Raw genomic sequence first — 14,036 nt, forward strand, 5'->3', positions numbered from 1 at the left:
ACAATGAAGACATCATCATACAAGATCCTGTAACTGTTATACCCAAGCTAGAACAGAACAGAGATCATGATTCAGAGGCGTCGACAGAATCAAACTCAAGCTCAACCAAGAAACTTGAAACCAAGTGTCTCAATTGTGGTGGATCCAAAGATGATGTCATTGTGGCTGCTCACTTAGATCAAGAAGAGTTGGATGAGGAGGTGCTGGCCTGCAAAATGGAAGAAGAAATCTATGAAAGGACGCCATTCAATTTTGCTAATGCACAACATCAATAACTGATATCTTTTAAACCTCTTCAGGTTGCAACCACTGTCTGTTTTATGATAGCTTATGTAAACAATTGTGCAATCAATGGTTTCCAGCTTGAAAACTCCGTCACCTTTTTGGCAGCAGGGGAAAGTGAATGGGTTCATCACTATCTTCATGCTATTGGCCTGACTGTGTTGCGCTCTTCTGCCCTACGTACAATCAGGCGGCTGGCTAAAGTAGCGCTGTCAATAGTTCAAGAAAAAGTTTTGATGGAATATACTATACAGCCCTTTCTGGTGTTAGACAATTTTGACATTCAAGAACAGATCCATTACTCTAGATTAGAGGCCGACTCATGTATGTTCCATGGAACCTATGGATATCTTCATTTCTTGTCGGATACAGTTTTATCACACAAAGAGGTTAAGCCTGGACACTTAAGCTTGGATAGTTTTGTGGAAGCTATGCATCAAGCAGAAACCAAGGAAGTTGATGTTAAAACCTTTCTACCAGACAAGAAAGCTTGGGCTCAATGGGAAGAACCTACCAAGGCTCAACTTTCTCAGGCTTACTTGGATTATATTATCACCAACAACCGAGACATCATTCCAGAAAAGCAGCCAAACTTATCACGGACTTCACCCGCTGTGGAACCTTTGCCAGTCAAAAAGGCTGATGTGATGATGTTGCCTTTGATGGACTTATATTCTGGTTTGGCCAAAGGTGTCGGACAATTTCTAGACCACATCGCTTCTATCACTGGCCGGCCTCTCAAAGATCATCCTCATGATCTGCAAGTCGTTGAAGGAGACGTTGGGACTTGCATCAGCCTGGAGAGTTGTCGATCCAAGCTTCAGCCAGCGGGTAGAAAGCACGAGAGTATGCTCAATTACCTTACTATACCAGGTGCAGCGCACACAATGTGGAATATAGGATACTGGTACATACTTGGTGGGTGGGGTGACGCTGCAGATGACAAAGACATCCCCTTTTCAAAGAGCTGGGAATCACTCGCAGGAAAGACTGAACGTCCAGCAGCCAAGAAAGACTTTAGCCTGATCATGCGTATGATCAATCACACTCATTTTGCCACGATGGTGTGGTGCTTAAAGTCAGTTGTCTTTTTTCATTTACAGCTGTTTCCTTGTCTATATTTCATTGTTGACCGTTCCATCCTGATGCAAACAGTGAGGTGATTAAGACGCAGTCACCTAACCCAGATCTCTTGGACAATGCAACAGCTAAGTCAATCATTGAAGAGACTCATGCAAAGTACTTCACCAAGAGCTCTTGCAAAGCAGCTAAAAAGGACAGTGATATTTGTGGCTATAATTTACGCCTGCGTCTACGAGATCTTGCCTTGTATGTTGAAGCAGATCAGGCCACAAAGGCTGGTGATATTGGCCAACTGATTTTGATGTGGAAGCGCTGGGCTGTGATGTCTCATGGCACACCAGGCCTCTCTCACTATGCTCAGCATCCTCCCCGGCTCATTTTACTACTTTAGCATTATTTACCTCCTGGTCTGGCACATGTTATAAAACATTCTTTGTTGATCTTGGCACGAGGTGCAGCTCAAAGATTTGAGCCTAAAGACTTACGTCTTGAGCGTAAGATATGGTGGTTGAAATACTTCTTCAACAATGTGGTATGTACCTTTGATCTGATTAATGTTTCTCATATCAAAGGTTGCTTACTGGTATTTTTTTGCATCCTGTAGGGCTCAGGAACCAAAATTCAAAGGCTTGCTGGCAGGTACTCCCTCAACATCAAACTGGTAAATTTTAATAACTCTTCAAGAACTGAGAATGGTGTGAGTATGTATAGTGACAAGCTTCTATTTACAGTTTCAAAAATTGATGGACCTTCTCAAAATCAAGGTGGGTCTGAATTGTATATATCAAACTAAGAAGATATATACAACCAAGAAGACAGTGCAATCCTTCATCCAAATGGACAACAGAACCTTCTCAACCTTCCCCTAAACCTGATCTTTTTAAGACAGGTTTCCAAAAATTTCAAGAAATTTTCTATGATGAGTACACCCACAACCAGCACTCCCGTTATATATGGGGAAGCACCCAGACTGAAAATGGCCCAAATCCAGTTGACGACAATGAAGCTACAGATGTGCCCAATGATCCACCGGGTCCGTCATTTCAGGACCCCGGATAAGTCTTATAAATGACAGGGATGGATAATTGGTCAAAACCTCCTAATTCATACCTCTTTTTTTGTTTTTTTGAGGCCATTAATTCCTGTTTCATCCCTAACCTAAAAGCCAGGTTTTTAAGAGTTTTGGAAATTAATTCCCCCACATCCCTAACATTGGAAAGCTGGTTTTGGAGAATTTTTGGGGACTTCAATTTTGTTTCTAGAACATTGGAAAAGGCAAATAATCTTGACGTGATTCTTGTACCTAGATCAGCTATTTCAATGTACAAAATTTGTTTCAACATGGGTGAATACTCCTCAGAGTAAAGGGAAGTCAGAAAAAATTGATCTTTGAATGAATGAAAGCTATGTCCCTTGTGCACAACTCAACTTGCATATGAGCAACTTGTGTAAACCCTTGTTGAATGTGAATTTCTGTTTGTACCTTTCAAGGTTAATGGGGAAATAACTTATGAAATGGGATATTAATCATGCTGTTCATTCATGGTACATCAGTATCATCTGAGAGGGAGATTTTTGTCCAACTGAGATTCATTCCTCCACATCCCTAACATGTGACCAGGACCGGGGCGGATAATTCCTTTTTCATCCCTAACATAGCAAAAATTGGAGGGTCTGATTCATTCCTTTTTCATCCCTAGGGTTTATAGGACTTATCCGGGGTCCTGTCATTTCACTTATCACATAGACATGCTAGAATTATTTACACTAGAATTTGTTGTACCAGTTGGGGCAATGGAGCTGTGATTCATTAGCCATTAGTATCGCTGGTCAACCGTGGATCAATATTTGTATTGAATTGTTGTGGTGCAAGTGAAATAATGGGTGCACCGGATATATTCCCATTGGACACCTCACAGTCATTATCAGCGTCGTTTTGTGGTGGTGCAGGTGGATTCTTTGGATGTGAGGGTGGCTGTCCATCAAGTTCCGCAGCTGCAGCATCTCTTTTCGGTTTATCAGTCTTCTCCTTCTCCCATTTTTTGTTTGCAGCAGCAGTTCATGCATTATTGAGTTGAGTAATTACTTTCTGATGTTGTGCATAGATATTGGAGCGTTCCCACTTCTTGATGCAATTTACAATGCAATCAAACATACCATCCATTGCCTTGCTTCCAAAAATCCCTCGCAGTGAAACCCCTCGAGATATTATGTCTGCATTTTTTGTGATTGGCCATGCATGCTTTTCCTTATCAAATATGTCTTCGCAGTCCAATTCCATTTCATATTCTTCACATTCTTTGCTGTATAGAGTATTGAAATCCGACATTAATTGTGACACTAGTTCCTTCATGATGATCATTGATCTGATCTGATCTTTTGGTGGGCATGTCAAAATCATTTCGAGATTGGGTCCCTTGTCAAGAGCTGGATTTGGGCAGCAAATGTTGTGACTGAATGTCTCATCAAAAGTGCCGGTTATTATATCACTCATATTGTTGTTTGATGCATGGTGCTGCTCATTGATGAATTTCAAAGCCATTTCTGGCTCACAATTTGAGCATAGACAAGACTGGAGATTGAGAGCCTTCTGTCAAGCCACCTCTTCTATGTAATCCTTGTCATCAAAGCTAATGGGTATATGACCAACACTTCAAAAATAAAATCAGACTTTTGTCAAATAGATGAGTTGAAGAAAATTGTACTCACTAGTTGTCTACAGCCATTGCTACTCTGAGACAAACTGGGGTTATTGCAAGCTTGTCCATCCTATTGTCATCTGACATATCTTTGGGAGGACCAAAGTCATTCGGCTTATTCTTTGCCCCAGCACCCAAACGTTTCTCTTCAACTAAAAGGATACCAACACCAGGCCGACCATCACGACCACACTGCCCAAACATTTGCACCACCGTTGCGGGATCCATCCTTCCCATAACTATGACTCGGTGTACTAATTTCCAATTTTGGCCAAGACCTAACGCCATTGTACAGCACATGATTGGAAAAAGTGATTTGACAAAATGCTCCTCGTGATCTGCCCTATCATCTGGTCCTGTAGCTGCATGGTATTGACGCGCGCAGGTGCTCATACCATTCCGGGAATTTTCAGGCTGGCCACGCGCTATGTTGACATGAGTTAAGGTCTCTGCAGTTCCGTCCTGGGTGCCAGAATAGATAAGTGTTGGGGGAAGGTTGCCATTGGGAATCAAACAAGCATCACCGAAGAACTGTTTAAGATCCTGTGCACTCCTCAGAGGGTGCTTCAAAGTTATTCTAATTATGCGGATTTCTTGTCAAACTAGTTCAGCGGTTTGTGACTTGAGGTTATGGTTGCCAAGCCGTAAATTCTTCTTAATTGCTTCCATAGCTTTGGGCCAACAAGTAGCAGACATGAGCAAAATGGGAGCGTGGTTGGTTGCAAGAAAGCGTCCATATAGATTCCCGTAGCTTGGCCTAAATACTGCAATATCTTGGAGTTTTTTGAAGGTGCTCATAGTTTGCGTGATTCCACTTGCTACCAGCCCCCAACAGTAGATAAGGTGGGCTTTGTCGACAACTTTCAATACCAATTGTTTTTGGAAAAGCGGGTTAAAATATAATTTTGTGAACATCAGGCTGTTGAGGAAGATCTCCGGACTCTGAGACAACCAATCATGTCATTATTTTGTGGCACACAGTATTGTGAACAAATGATAAGAGCTCACTAAGTATATAAACTGATACTTTCCATCCAGAATCTCTCTGCAAAACTTTTTGGAGAAGGTTTTCTTTGTGATGTATACAGCAGTGAAACCCACCACAATTTTTTCTTCAACCTATATTGTTTGAAGAAACCAAATGTAAGCATAGTGAATCATGAGATCATAGGATAAATATAAAACAAGTAAAGAGATACCTGATTGTTTCCTAGAGCATCTAGCGGATTCATTATCATCACCATTGCCTTACTAGAACGAGGATATGTGGCAATAAACATCTTGGGTACCTTGGATTTTCCAAATCCAGTTCCAGCCCAAAGAAAAGTGTTCCAATGCTCAATAAGCCAAAGCACACATTCTACTTGCAATGGACGCGGCTCAAAACCGTAGTGCTTGTGGAAGTTTGTTTGATTAGAATCTTTGTATGGTTGTGACGCTGGCACGAGGATCGAGCGTGGTCCATTTCTCAGGAAACCAGCGGATACCCCGAAAGCACAAGAGTTGTGAGGAGTGATGAGTAATCATCAGGGAACGGTTGAGCGCACCGACTGTCGCCCTGAGATGAGACTTTCCTCGAAGAGGTTGTGTCTACCATCTCACAAGTTCTCTCTCGCACTCACGATCCCTCTGAGAATCTTCCACCGCTTCCTCTCTCTCCCTCATCCGCTTCAGTTTCCCCTCTGCCTCGTTGTATCACTACGAGCCTTTTTCGAACTGTTACACTACAAGCCTCTTTCGAACAACGAAACATATACGATGAGATCAAGCAGACGTAACTTAGGATTGAGACCAGAGTATAGTCCGGAACCAACACCACCGAACTCAGATATATTAGTACCAGATTCAGAAGGTAACTGGAATATCGAAAATACTTTAGAGGAAGAAGAAAGAATTAGGAAAGAAGATGAACAAGAAAATCGATTGAATGAAGAAAGAAGCGAGGAAGAAATTGATAGTTCAATTGAAGAAATTAAATTGATAAAGAACAAATCAAAAATCAAAGATATAAACTGGTCTTCTGAAGATGATTCATCCTCATCAAGTTCTAAAGAGAAAACGATAAAATTAGACCAATGTAAGCAGAACGTTTCGTAGATTTATTCCGAACTGTCGATATGAAAGCTTTTAAACTATAAGTTGTGATATATTCCAACAAAAAGCAGAAACAATCGTGATGTATTCCGATTTAATCGTGATATATTCCGATTTATGTTTGATACCAATCGTGATTTAATCCGATAGTTATATTGAACAAAACGAAAAAGTTAAAATTTTTATCTGATGGTTATGAATTGCGTTTACAGCGACTTTGATAGATAAAGCTTATAAAGCTTTAGATTTAGGTGACTCAAAGTTAGCGAAGAAGTTGTTATTGAAGATGAAAGTGGAAGAATTGATAAATACTACGAAATCAACATCCGATAAAGCGAATCCAATGTCCAAATACAAAAGTGGAAAGACAGCAAACAACACTTTAAGACGCTTCACGGATTACTGGGACAACCACCTGAAACTGATGGACATTCATTTCCCTTTGACTATATTCAATTCTGAATGGATAGAATTTGATAGTTTGATAGCAGGAAAGAGTATGTCGAAGAAGAAAGACAAACCGACAGGACAACCCGCCAAAAATGAATGGTGGCTATCTTTCGCTGATTGGACTAGAGCGAGAATTTTAATGGTGAAATACTTAAAAGAGCAATACGGACATGAAGCCTTTGCAAAAGATTTAGAAAAGCACTTCGAATACGTTCAGCAATTAAGTGATAGACATGGATGGATAGTCGCATTTAGATATGACATAGCTGTAAGAAACGATGTCACTTGTAATCGTATCGATGGAGCTCCAGGCGATCCAAGCGAAAGACGTCAGGAATTTCTAGATGACGCGATAGCTAGAACCGCCTTCTTACAAGCGGTAGCCCGGAGGATCTGGGGATGGCCTGATACAGCTCTGAGAGTCCTGAGAATCCTGCCCTAAGCCATGCCTCATGGGTTTACATCATATAAATCAAATTACCCATACTCTCAGATATTTCACTTACAGCCGTTCCCGAAAAGGTTGCTTTTTTGAATTTTTTTTTGGGGCGGTTAGGGCTGTTAAGATCAGATAGGGTCAGATTTTACTCAGCTTTTGTATCAGACACCACCAGATTGGAGATCCACCTGTAATCTTGTACGTCATCCCAGCCATCCCACTCCACCACCCTCTTGTGTTCTTTTTTCTCTCGATCATTAATCCAACCTCGCCTTCTTTAGGCAATAAGTTTCTTCCAAATGGGTCAAAACAAAGATGACGACGAGATCGAGATCAAGAATCCTAGACAAGGGCGATTGGCTGGTCAACATGCAGCCCTTCGCCAACAAATCCGTAATGATCCATCCCATTGCAATATGGATCAACGTCTTAATCCAACAGCAACACACTTGATGGCAGCAAATCAAGCAAGAAGCACGTCAATTTTCTTCTTCACCCTTGTCATATTTAGACTTTGTTCTAGCTGACCATGATAAATTTTCATTCCGCCATCCAGATGCGACTCACTCGATCTACGAGGCGCGCGAAATCCGCCGTGAGAGCTTCATGCAGGCAGCAGCACAAGGCCGTGAAAACTTTGAGGATTGTGAGCCAATCCATTTCAAACTGTGTCTTTTTGTTGTATGAATACTGACCTTTTTTAACAGCTCATCGTGATCCTATGCTGGACCATCATCGCAGCACTGGAAACTTCAGTAGTGCATTGGCCGACCCTCGACAATGCGGAGCTCAAGCTCAATCCAAATATCACCCTGAGTGTGGCATCCTTCAATCCGGTTCAGGATCTATGACCAACGATACACCAGTCTGGGATTTCAACCCACCCAATCGATCTCAACCCCGTAATCCTCATATCATACCGAGTCAGACTTCAAATGAGCTGCCGATCAAGATGTCAACACTTCGAGTCTTTCATGAGGCCTATCTACATGGCCCAAAGGATAAACCGAGCGCATCAACTAGCAGAGCTCCGTCAAAACAAACCCCTGAAAAACTCGGATGGAACTGTGACAAAACTAAAAAGGAAGATACTGGACCCAAGCATTACATCACTGTTGATTTGAATCATTCATCTCCTCAGAAAGTCATAGAATTGATAGTTACATCCCTTGACCGAGTACTACCCAAGCTTGGTACTTATCTTTTCAATGTATCTGAACCCCAGTCCGTCTCTTGGCTCGGTATCACTCTTACTCCAAAATCTTACATCCGCAAGCAAAAGTACAACCTTCACAATAACACAGAATGGAATGATTTCAAGAAACTATGTATCGATTCCCAACCAAACTCCGTTGGACTTCTAGCTCAGATGGCCAATCCCAAACTCCAGGTTGCTGTAGAACGTAGGAGAGAGAAAGTCAGCGGCTATATAGGCTCATGGAATACTCAACAAGCGATTGCTCAAAACCAGCCTGGTGGTTTGGCAAATTCACCGCCAACTAACCCTGAACACTTACCTTCGCGTGTTACTGCTGAATTAAAAGAGATTCTAACTAAAAACGGCACTGAACAATGTCTACTCAGACATCCTACAGACTCCAAGAAATGGACAGTTATGACGCCTCGCAAGATCAAAATCTGGGTCGATGAGATTGTAAGTTGATTTTTTTGATATCATTTACTGTAATTTTGCTCACGAGACTCCACCATATTCAGATAGCAGCACGTAAAGAAGGTCGTAACAATATCACCGTAGACATTCCACCTCCCTTACCGTGCTTCAAGACATTCATCGGTGGAAGACTTCCTCCAGGCTATCGAGAGTTTCCAGACAATCCCCCACCAGCTGGATTCATGGCTGCTGCTCCAGCACCTATAGTACAAAACGAAGTCACTCTGATTGCCCCAGCTCAAGTAATTGATGACCGTATCTATCAAAGAAAGTACTCTGGAACCTTTGAAGAATTTTTAGATTATGCTGATTTTCCTGAAAGCGATACCAGCTTGAGGGCAAACTTAAATACAGGGCATTACACTCGTTGGAGCGATCTCAAGCCAGGTCCTGATATGAACATTGCTGAATTAAAGCTTATCGGAATCCCTCCAGGCGATGCAAGTCATCTCCTTTCTAGTGCAGTTAGGTACGAGAAGTTTTTGATGGAAAAGCTTGCTGCACTGGATGCGCAACAGCTTTGATTCATCAGTGCAATCTGCTTCCATTTCTCTCAGTTTTTATTTTATCTTTTATTTAGAACGGCTTTAATCTATTGCATTCCTCCTGTCTACAATGTTCTGCTTTGATAGCTCGATTTTTTGTTCGTTCTTTGTTTGGGTTTCTTCTGCTTTGATAGCTTGTCTTTTTGTTTGTTCTTTGTTTGGGTTTCTTCTCCTTTGATAGCTCGTTTTTTTCTTTGTTCTTTATTTTGTTTTCTTCTGCTTTGATAGCTTGTTCTTTTGTTCGTTCTTTATTTTGTTTTTCTTCTGCTTTGATAGCTTGTTCTTTTGTTCGTTCTTTATTTTGTTTTTCTTCAATCTCTCATTAGTATTTGCTTTTGATCTTATTAGCGTCTGGCTCATTTTCTTTGTAATCAAAAGTACCAATAAAAAAGTTTTTGCTTGGCTTCCAATAACCAAAGCAGTGAGATTGAGCCAACACCACGCATACATAAAGGCCATGAAAGACATTCGAATGAACATTTCAATTTTTATTATTTATATCAGAATGTCAACCTCAATAAACTTGCTTAGATATGTCAATCAGAAAAAGCAACTTTAATGATTGGCAAATAGAAACCTAATGGTGCTCTTAAGAAGACTGAAGGAGCATTGCAAATTGTATTAGAGCAAATAAATGACAACATCGTGTCTTTTCACATACAAAGTCACCAAACAACATCCAGTACAACTGCCATCATACTAAAATTCAAAGAAAATACACTGCTCTGACTAATTGAAGTTCACCAAAAGATCTTGATTGATATAATCATGATTTAGATTTGAACTATGAGGTAATTTACAATGAAGGGGTACATTTTGATTCATTCATTTGAAATAAATTTCCGAGGATAAGTCTTGAGAGACTGGTCAAGAGTGTGGTGTATGAGTCGATTAAAGAATTGTTTTATCAATCAAAGGAAATTCATTCGATGTATGATCAGTTTATGAAATATGATCAGATCTCATATTGAATGAACTTACTTTTCAAAGATATACTCCATGGTAAAGAGAACGGATGAGCTCGGGTGTCAGTGCGTTCTCACCATGATGATAGATGACCTCTGCTTCCTCATCCATCGTCATGTGTTCTTGAAGTTCGCCACTCCTTCGAAGGTGAGCCTTGATGATATCGAAAGATTTCTCGATTGGATTGTACTCGGGGCCATACGCAGGTAGGTAAAGTAATCGTACACCAAATTGATCGCACAGTTCTTGAATATTACCACCATGATGAACCGGTGCGTTGTCCAAAACAAGGACACTGTTTTCAGCTGGGTAAGGATTCATCATAGGAAGCTGGTATGGAAGACGCGAGATATCAGATTATTATCAAAGATAAAGATAATATGCTGATGGTACCTACCACATGGTGCGACAAGAAGTACTCCAAATCTTCCCGAAGAATTGAGCCTTCCTGAATAATCATTCCAAGACAACCACTCAAACAGATGGCAGGGAGTAACGAGTACTTTCTTGATTGTAGAGTCCGAGGTAGACGTCGTGTACGTTGGCCTCTTGGTGCACGAGCTTTCTGTCGGTAAAGTCTGCGAGCTGCGAAAGCACTCTCATCTGTTCAAACCCAAGTCAGTTCAAAGTTGAATAAGAAAATATGACAATTGGTATGCTTTCTTAATGTGCGATCTTAGAGTCATGAATAAATACATTCAAGACAACGGTTTGTTCAATTCCACCGAAACCAGTGAGGTTACACACCAGTTGTAAATCCTCACTGGTTCACAAGCTGATCAGACCTCTGATCAGCGTTGCTGATGGAATGTGAATTTGATCCTGTTGTCTCAAAGTGTATTTATTGACAATTCTAGGATCACACATCAAGAAATATACAAATACGAAATACGCTTACCAATGAAGACCAAGCACAATGGATCAATTGATCCAACTTCATACAGATACCTGCCTACTTCTTTGGGGTCTTGATTTGGGTGGACAGTTTTTGCCACCTTCAAGGTTAGACCAAGACGATCGCGTACCTCACGAGCTAAAGCAGTGATGGAGATGTCTATACCTCTTTCAATTGAAAGTTGGTGTGCAAGCTCGTCAAGGTAGATAGTCGGTTCAGTATCAATGGCGTTCTCGATAAACCTGCGGTGCTCGTTTGATAAGACAGTCGGCCGGCCACGAGGATCGTAGAAATCTGGATCTGAGATGACTCGCCGAGTATTGTTGAATAAAGCTAGCCATCGAGCAAGTGAGTCTTTGGAGACTTCCAGCGTAAGATCAAGATTGATTTCGTCTAGTGTCTGTCCACGGAGATGCTTGTGGATGACAATGAGTTTGATATCGGGCGAGTACAAGACAAACCCCATCGTGGGTGCGGAGGAAACCTATGAACAAAAAAATGAACAAAAGAATCAACAGCAGAACAGGTGACCCGGTAAAGTTGAGAGCAAAAACGAACCTGGAGAACAAGCCTTCGATCGAGAGGAGGAACTGGAGAAAGCGATCCAATCGGTGGATTTGTTGGTTGGTGGATCGGCTGGCACTGTGGTATGATCGTATGTGTATTGTCAACTTGTTATGGGCAATAATATGTAAAGTACAACCCTAACAGCCCTAACCGCCCCCAAAAAAAAATCAAAAAAGCAACCTTTTCGGGAACGGCTGTAACACCTGATGGCCAATACGTTTTGACCATAAAGTCCAGAGTTACGCACCGCTGGCCCATTTGTGGGAGCGTAACAGTATCAGTCTTATCCTGAGACTCACTCGCTCTGAGACTCTCTCTGAGACTCTCTGAGCTACAGATGGCTTTCTGTACACCCGTCATACAGTGTGGTCAAGAGTGGTGGCACTCCATACATGGTTCATTATTGATTTGTTTCTTCATCCTAAAAATCTTGTCATTTCCTCATCTGACATGAATGTGACCATGATCGATCGGTCCAATTTTTACTCGGCCACACAATCAATGTAAGAATGGATGATAGAAAGATAAATTGAAATTTGAGGTTTTGTGTCATTTTCATGTTCAATGTGATCAGACTCAGAGCGACTTCAAGATGAACTTTAATAATCTGTTCCTCAGCATTTCCATCCTATATTGTAAGCTCAGCTTCTAATCTCAGAATTGAAAAACAAATCCAACTTGGCATCTCCCTCTTATTGGCCAATGAAGCTAATCTTATAAGTTTTCACAATCAAATTCGACCGTTTGATTATCTGGCTCATTACCTTCTATCATTTTTACTGCCACTTGAAATGATATTTTCAAAGCTCTCGATCCTCGTAATGGCTCTTGACCTTTATGTTCATGTGGCTAATTATCTTAATCTTCTTTATATCATTTCTTTTGCTTTACTCGATTCGCGTCTCGGTGGGTCTACTTTTCACAGAGCTTATGCGACTTCTTCTCACCCAACCACTTGATTTGATGTTTTAAACAAATTAATGTGGGTTCCTTTTTCTTGACTTGGCCTTTGCTTCCTTCAAAAAACACCTTTGTAGACGCCCGGAATTTCAGAGAATAAAAAACGCGCCACTCGAGAAGAAATTGTACTATCCCTGTATGTGCCAGGTATTGTCTCAGGGAGTCTCAGTGAAAGACTGATACTGCAACTCTCCGCCATTTGTGGGACTGCGGTGTCATCCATGTGATACGTTGCCCTCACCTCGGTGCCTGCCCCGATCCACCCGGGGTACGTCTCCTCCTCGTGAAGACGGGCGCCCTGGATTCACCTTACTTCATTCATAATCATCAACTTCAACTTCAACACCACCACCGTCCATCATACCCACCCTCAATCCCAACATGCTGTTGCGCGACTTCGTCGACCTAATGACCCGCGATTCACCTCGACTCTCTGCAACCCTGAGTGTGGCAGACTTTGTTCGGTTTGTTTCCCTCGCCGGCGAAGTCCAACATCGTGCGGGACAAAGCGTACGGTTGACACCCAATCGAAACACTCTCCTACCTTTCCTCGAACTGGCGCTCTCACCTCATTACCCACATGACCTGTTGCCTGACTTATGGCGGCTGTCCTTCCCCCTGTTGGACGCCTCCCGAATCAACACCTCAGCTGCTATCCGGGATTTCGGTCTACACCCTGAGCTTTTGGGTACCAAAATGCCCGAACGATTTTTACGTGCACCAATGTCTCACTGTACCCTATGCTCGCGTGACCACTCTTTTGCGTTACACGTCCACTCGTGTCTTGACGGCTACCTTTACGATATTGATGGCGTCCATGCAATTCAAACAGTGATACTCTGTTGTTCAAGTAAGTTCGCCTAATTTTCCATATTAGTCATATCATAGCCGCATATTAATTTACATATTACCAGACAAAGCATGTGGAACCTTCTATAGACCCAGTTATTACACTCGAGACGACCTACGAATCTACTACTCACAGGAAATGGCTCGCAATACGACTTTCCTCCACATCCACTGTCATTACTACATGACAACCCGTATGTCTTACATGCTTCGGGTGCTTCAGATGTTAGCCCAGTCAGTTTGGATTCAAATCACCGCATTAATTTATCGATTGTTTCCTGACATCCGAGTTTGCCAGTGTATCACACTTCAATCTGGTGAATTGGTATGATCAAATCTTTGTAGATGACACCCCCGTCCATAAATTTATCCAAGACCAAAGCTTTACCCCGTCGATGTCCGAGGAAGTTTGCCGCGATGGCCTGATCCTTCATTCATTAATGAATCATGCTGACCGCAGAGGGGTACAGCTCGCAGTAAACTCGAGTGGAAACGACAACATAAGGTTCGACGCCGCCATCGAAGAACATCTGAA

At 41.8% G+C, this 14,036-nt stretch overlaps 5 protein-coding genes across 5 annotated transcripts; 4 read left to right on the forward strand and 1 right to left on the reverse strand.

Moving 5' to 3' along the window:
• Positions 1 to 320: 320 nt before the first annotated feature.
• On the forward strand, positions 321 to 1,428 carry MELLADRAFT_109021 (uncharacterized protein; the record flags this gene model as incomplete). The annotated part of the gene is made up of 3 exons (XM_007412854.1): positions 321 to 972; positions 1,222 to 1,360; positions 1,386 to 1,428. 3 exons carry the CDS (start codon positions 321 to 323, stop codon positions 1,426 to 1,428), a joined length of 834 nt encoding a protein of 277 aa, XP_007412916.1.
• Positions 1,429 to 3,175: 1,747 nt separating this feature from the next.
• Positions 3,176 to 3,907, reverse strand: MELLADRAFT_109022 (uncharacterized protein; the record flags this gene model as incomplete). The annotated part of the gene is made up of 2 exons (XM_007412880.1): positions 3,176 to 3,360; positions 3,523 to 3,907. 2 exons carry the CDS (start codon positions 3,905 to 3,907, stop codon positions 3,176 to 3,178), a joined length of 570 nt encoding a protein of 189 aa, XP_007412942.1.
• Positions 3,908 to 5,737: 1,830 nt separating this feature from the next.
• On the forward strand, positions 5,738 to 7,198 carry MELLADRAFT_72526 (Hypothetical protein; the record flags this gene model as incomplete). The annotated part of the gene is made up of 2 exons (XM_007412855.1): positions 5,738 to 6,141; positions 6,371 to 7,198. 2 exons carry the CDS (start codon positions 5,823 to 5,825, stop codon positions 7,048 to 7,050), a joined length of 999 nt encoding a protein of 332 aa, XP_007412917.1.
• A 1,160-nt stretch (positions 7,199 to 8,358) lies between these two features.
• MELLADRAFT_72527 (uncharacterized protein) lies at positions 8,359 to 9,672 on the forward strand (the record flags this gene model as incomplete). The annotated part of the gene is made up of 2 exons (XM_007412856.1): positions 8,359 to 8,701; positions 8,764 to 9,672. The coding sequence occupies 2 exons, from the start codon at positions 8,417 to 8,419 to the stop codon at positions 9,241 to 9,243; spliced, it is 765 nt and encodes a 254-aa protein (XP_007412918.1).
• A 3,361-nt stretch (positions 9,673 to 13,033) lies between these two features.
• On the forward strand, positions 13,034 to 13,927 carry MELLADRAFT_109024 (uncharacterized protein; the record flags this gene model as incomplete). The annotated part of the gene is made up of 3 exons (XM_007412857.1): positions 13,034 to 13,502; positions 13,638 to 13,735; positions 13,847 to 13,927. 3 exons carry the CDS (start codon positions 13,034 to 13,036, stop codon positions 13,925 to 13,927), a joined length of 648 nt encoding a protein of 215 aa, XP_007412919.1.
• Positions 13,928 to 14,036: the final 109 nt, after the last annotated feature.

This window comes from Melampsora larici-populina, assembly GCF_000204055.1.
Source record: "Melampsora larici-populina 98AG31 unplaced genomic scaffold MELLAscaffold_33, whole genome shotgun sequence".
Taxonomy (NCBI): domain Eukaryota; kingdom Fungi; phylum Basidiomycota; class Pucciniomycetes; order Pucciniales; family Melampsoraceae; genus Melampsora; species Melampsora laricis-populina.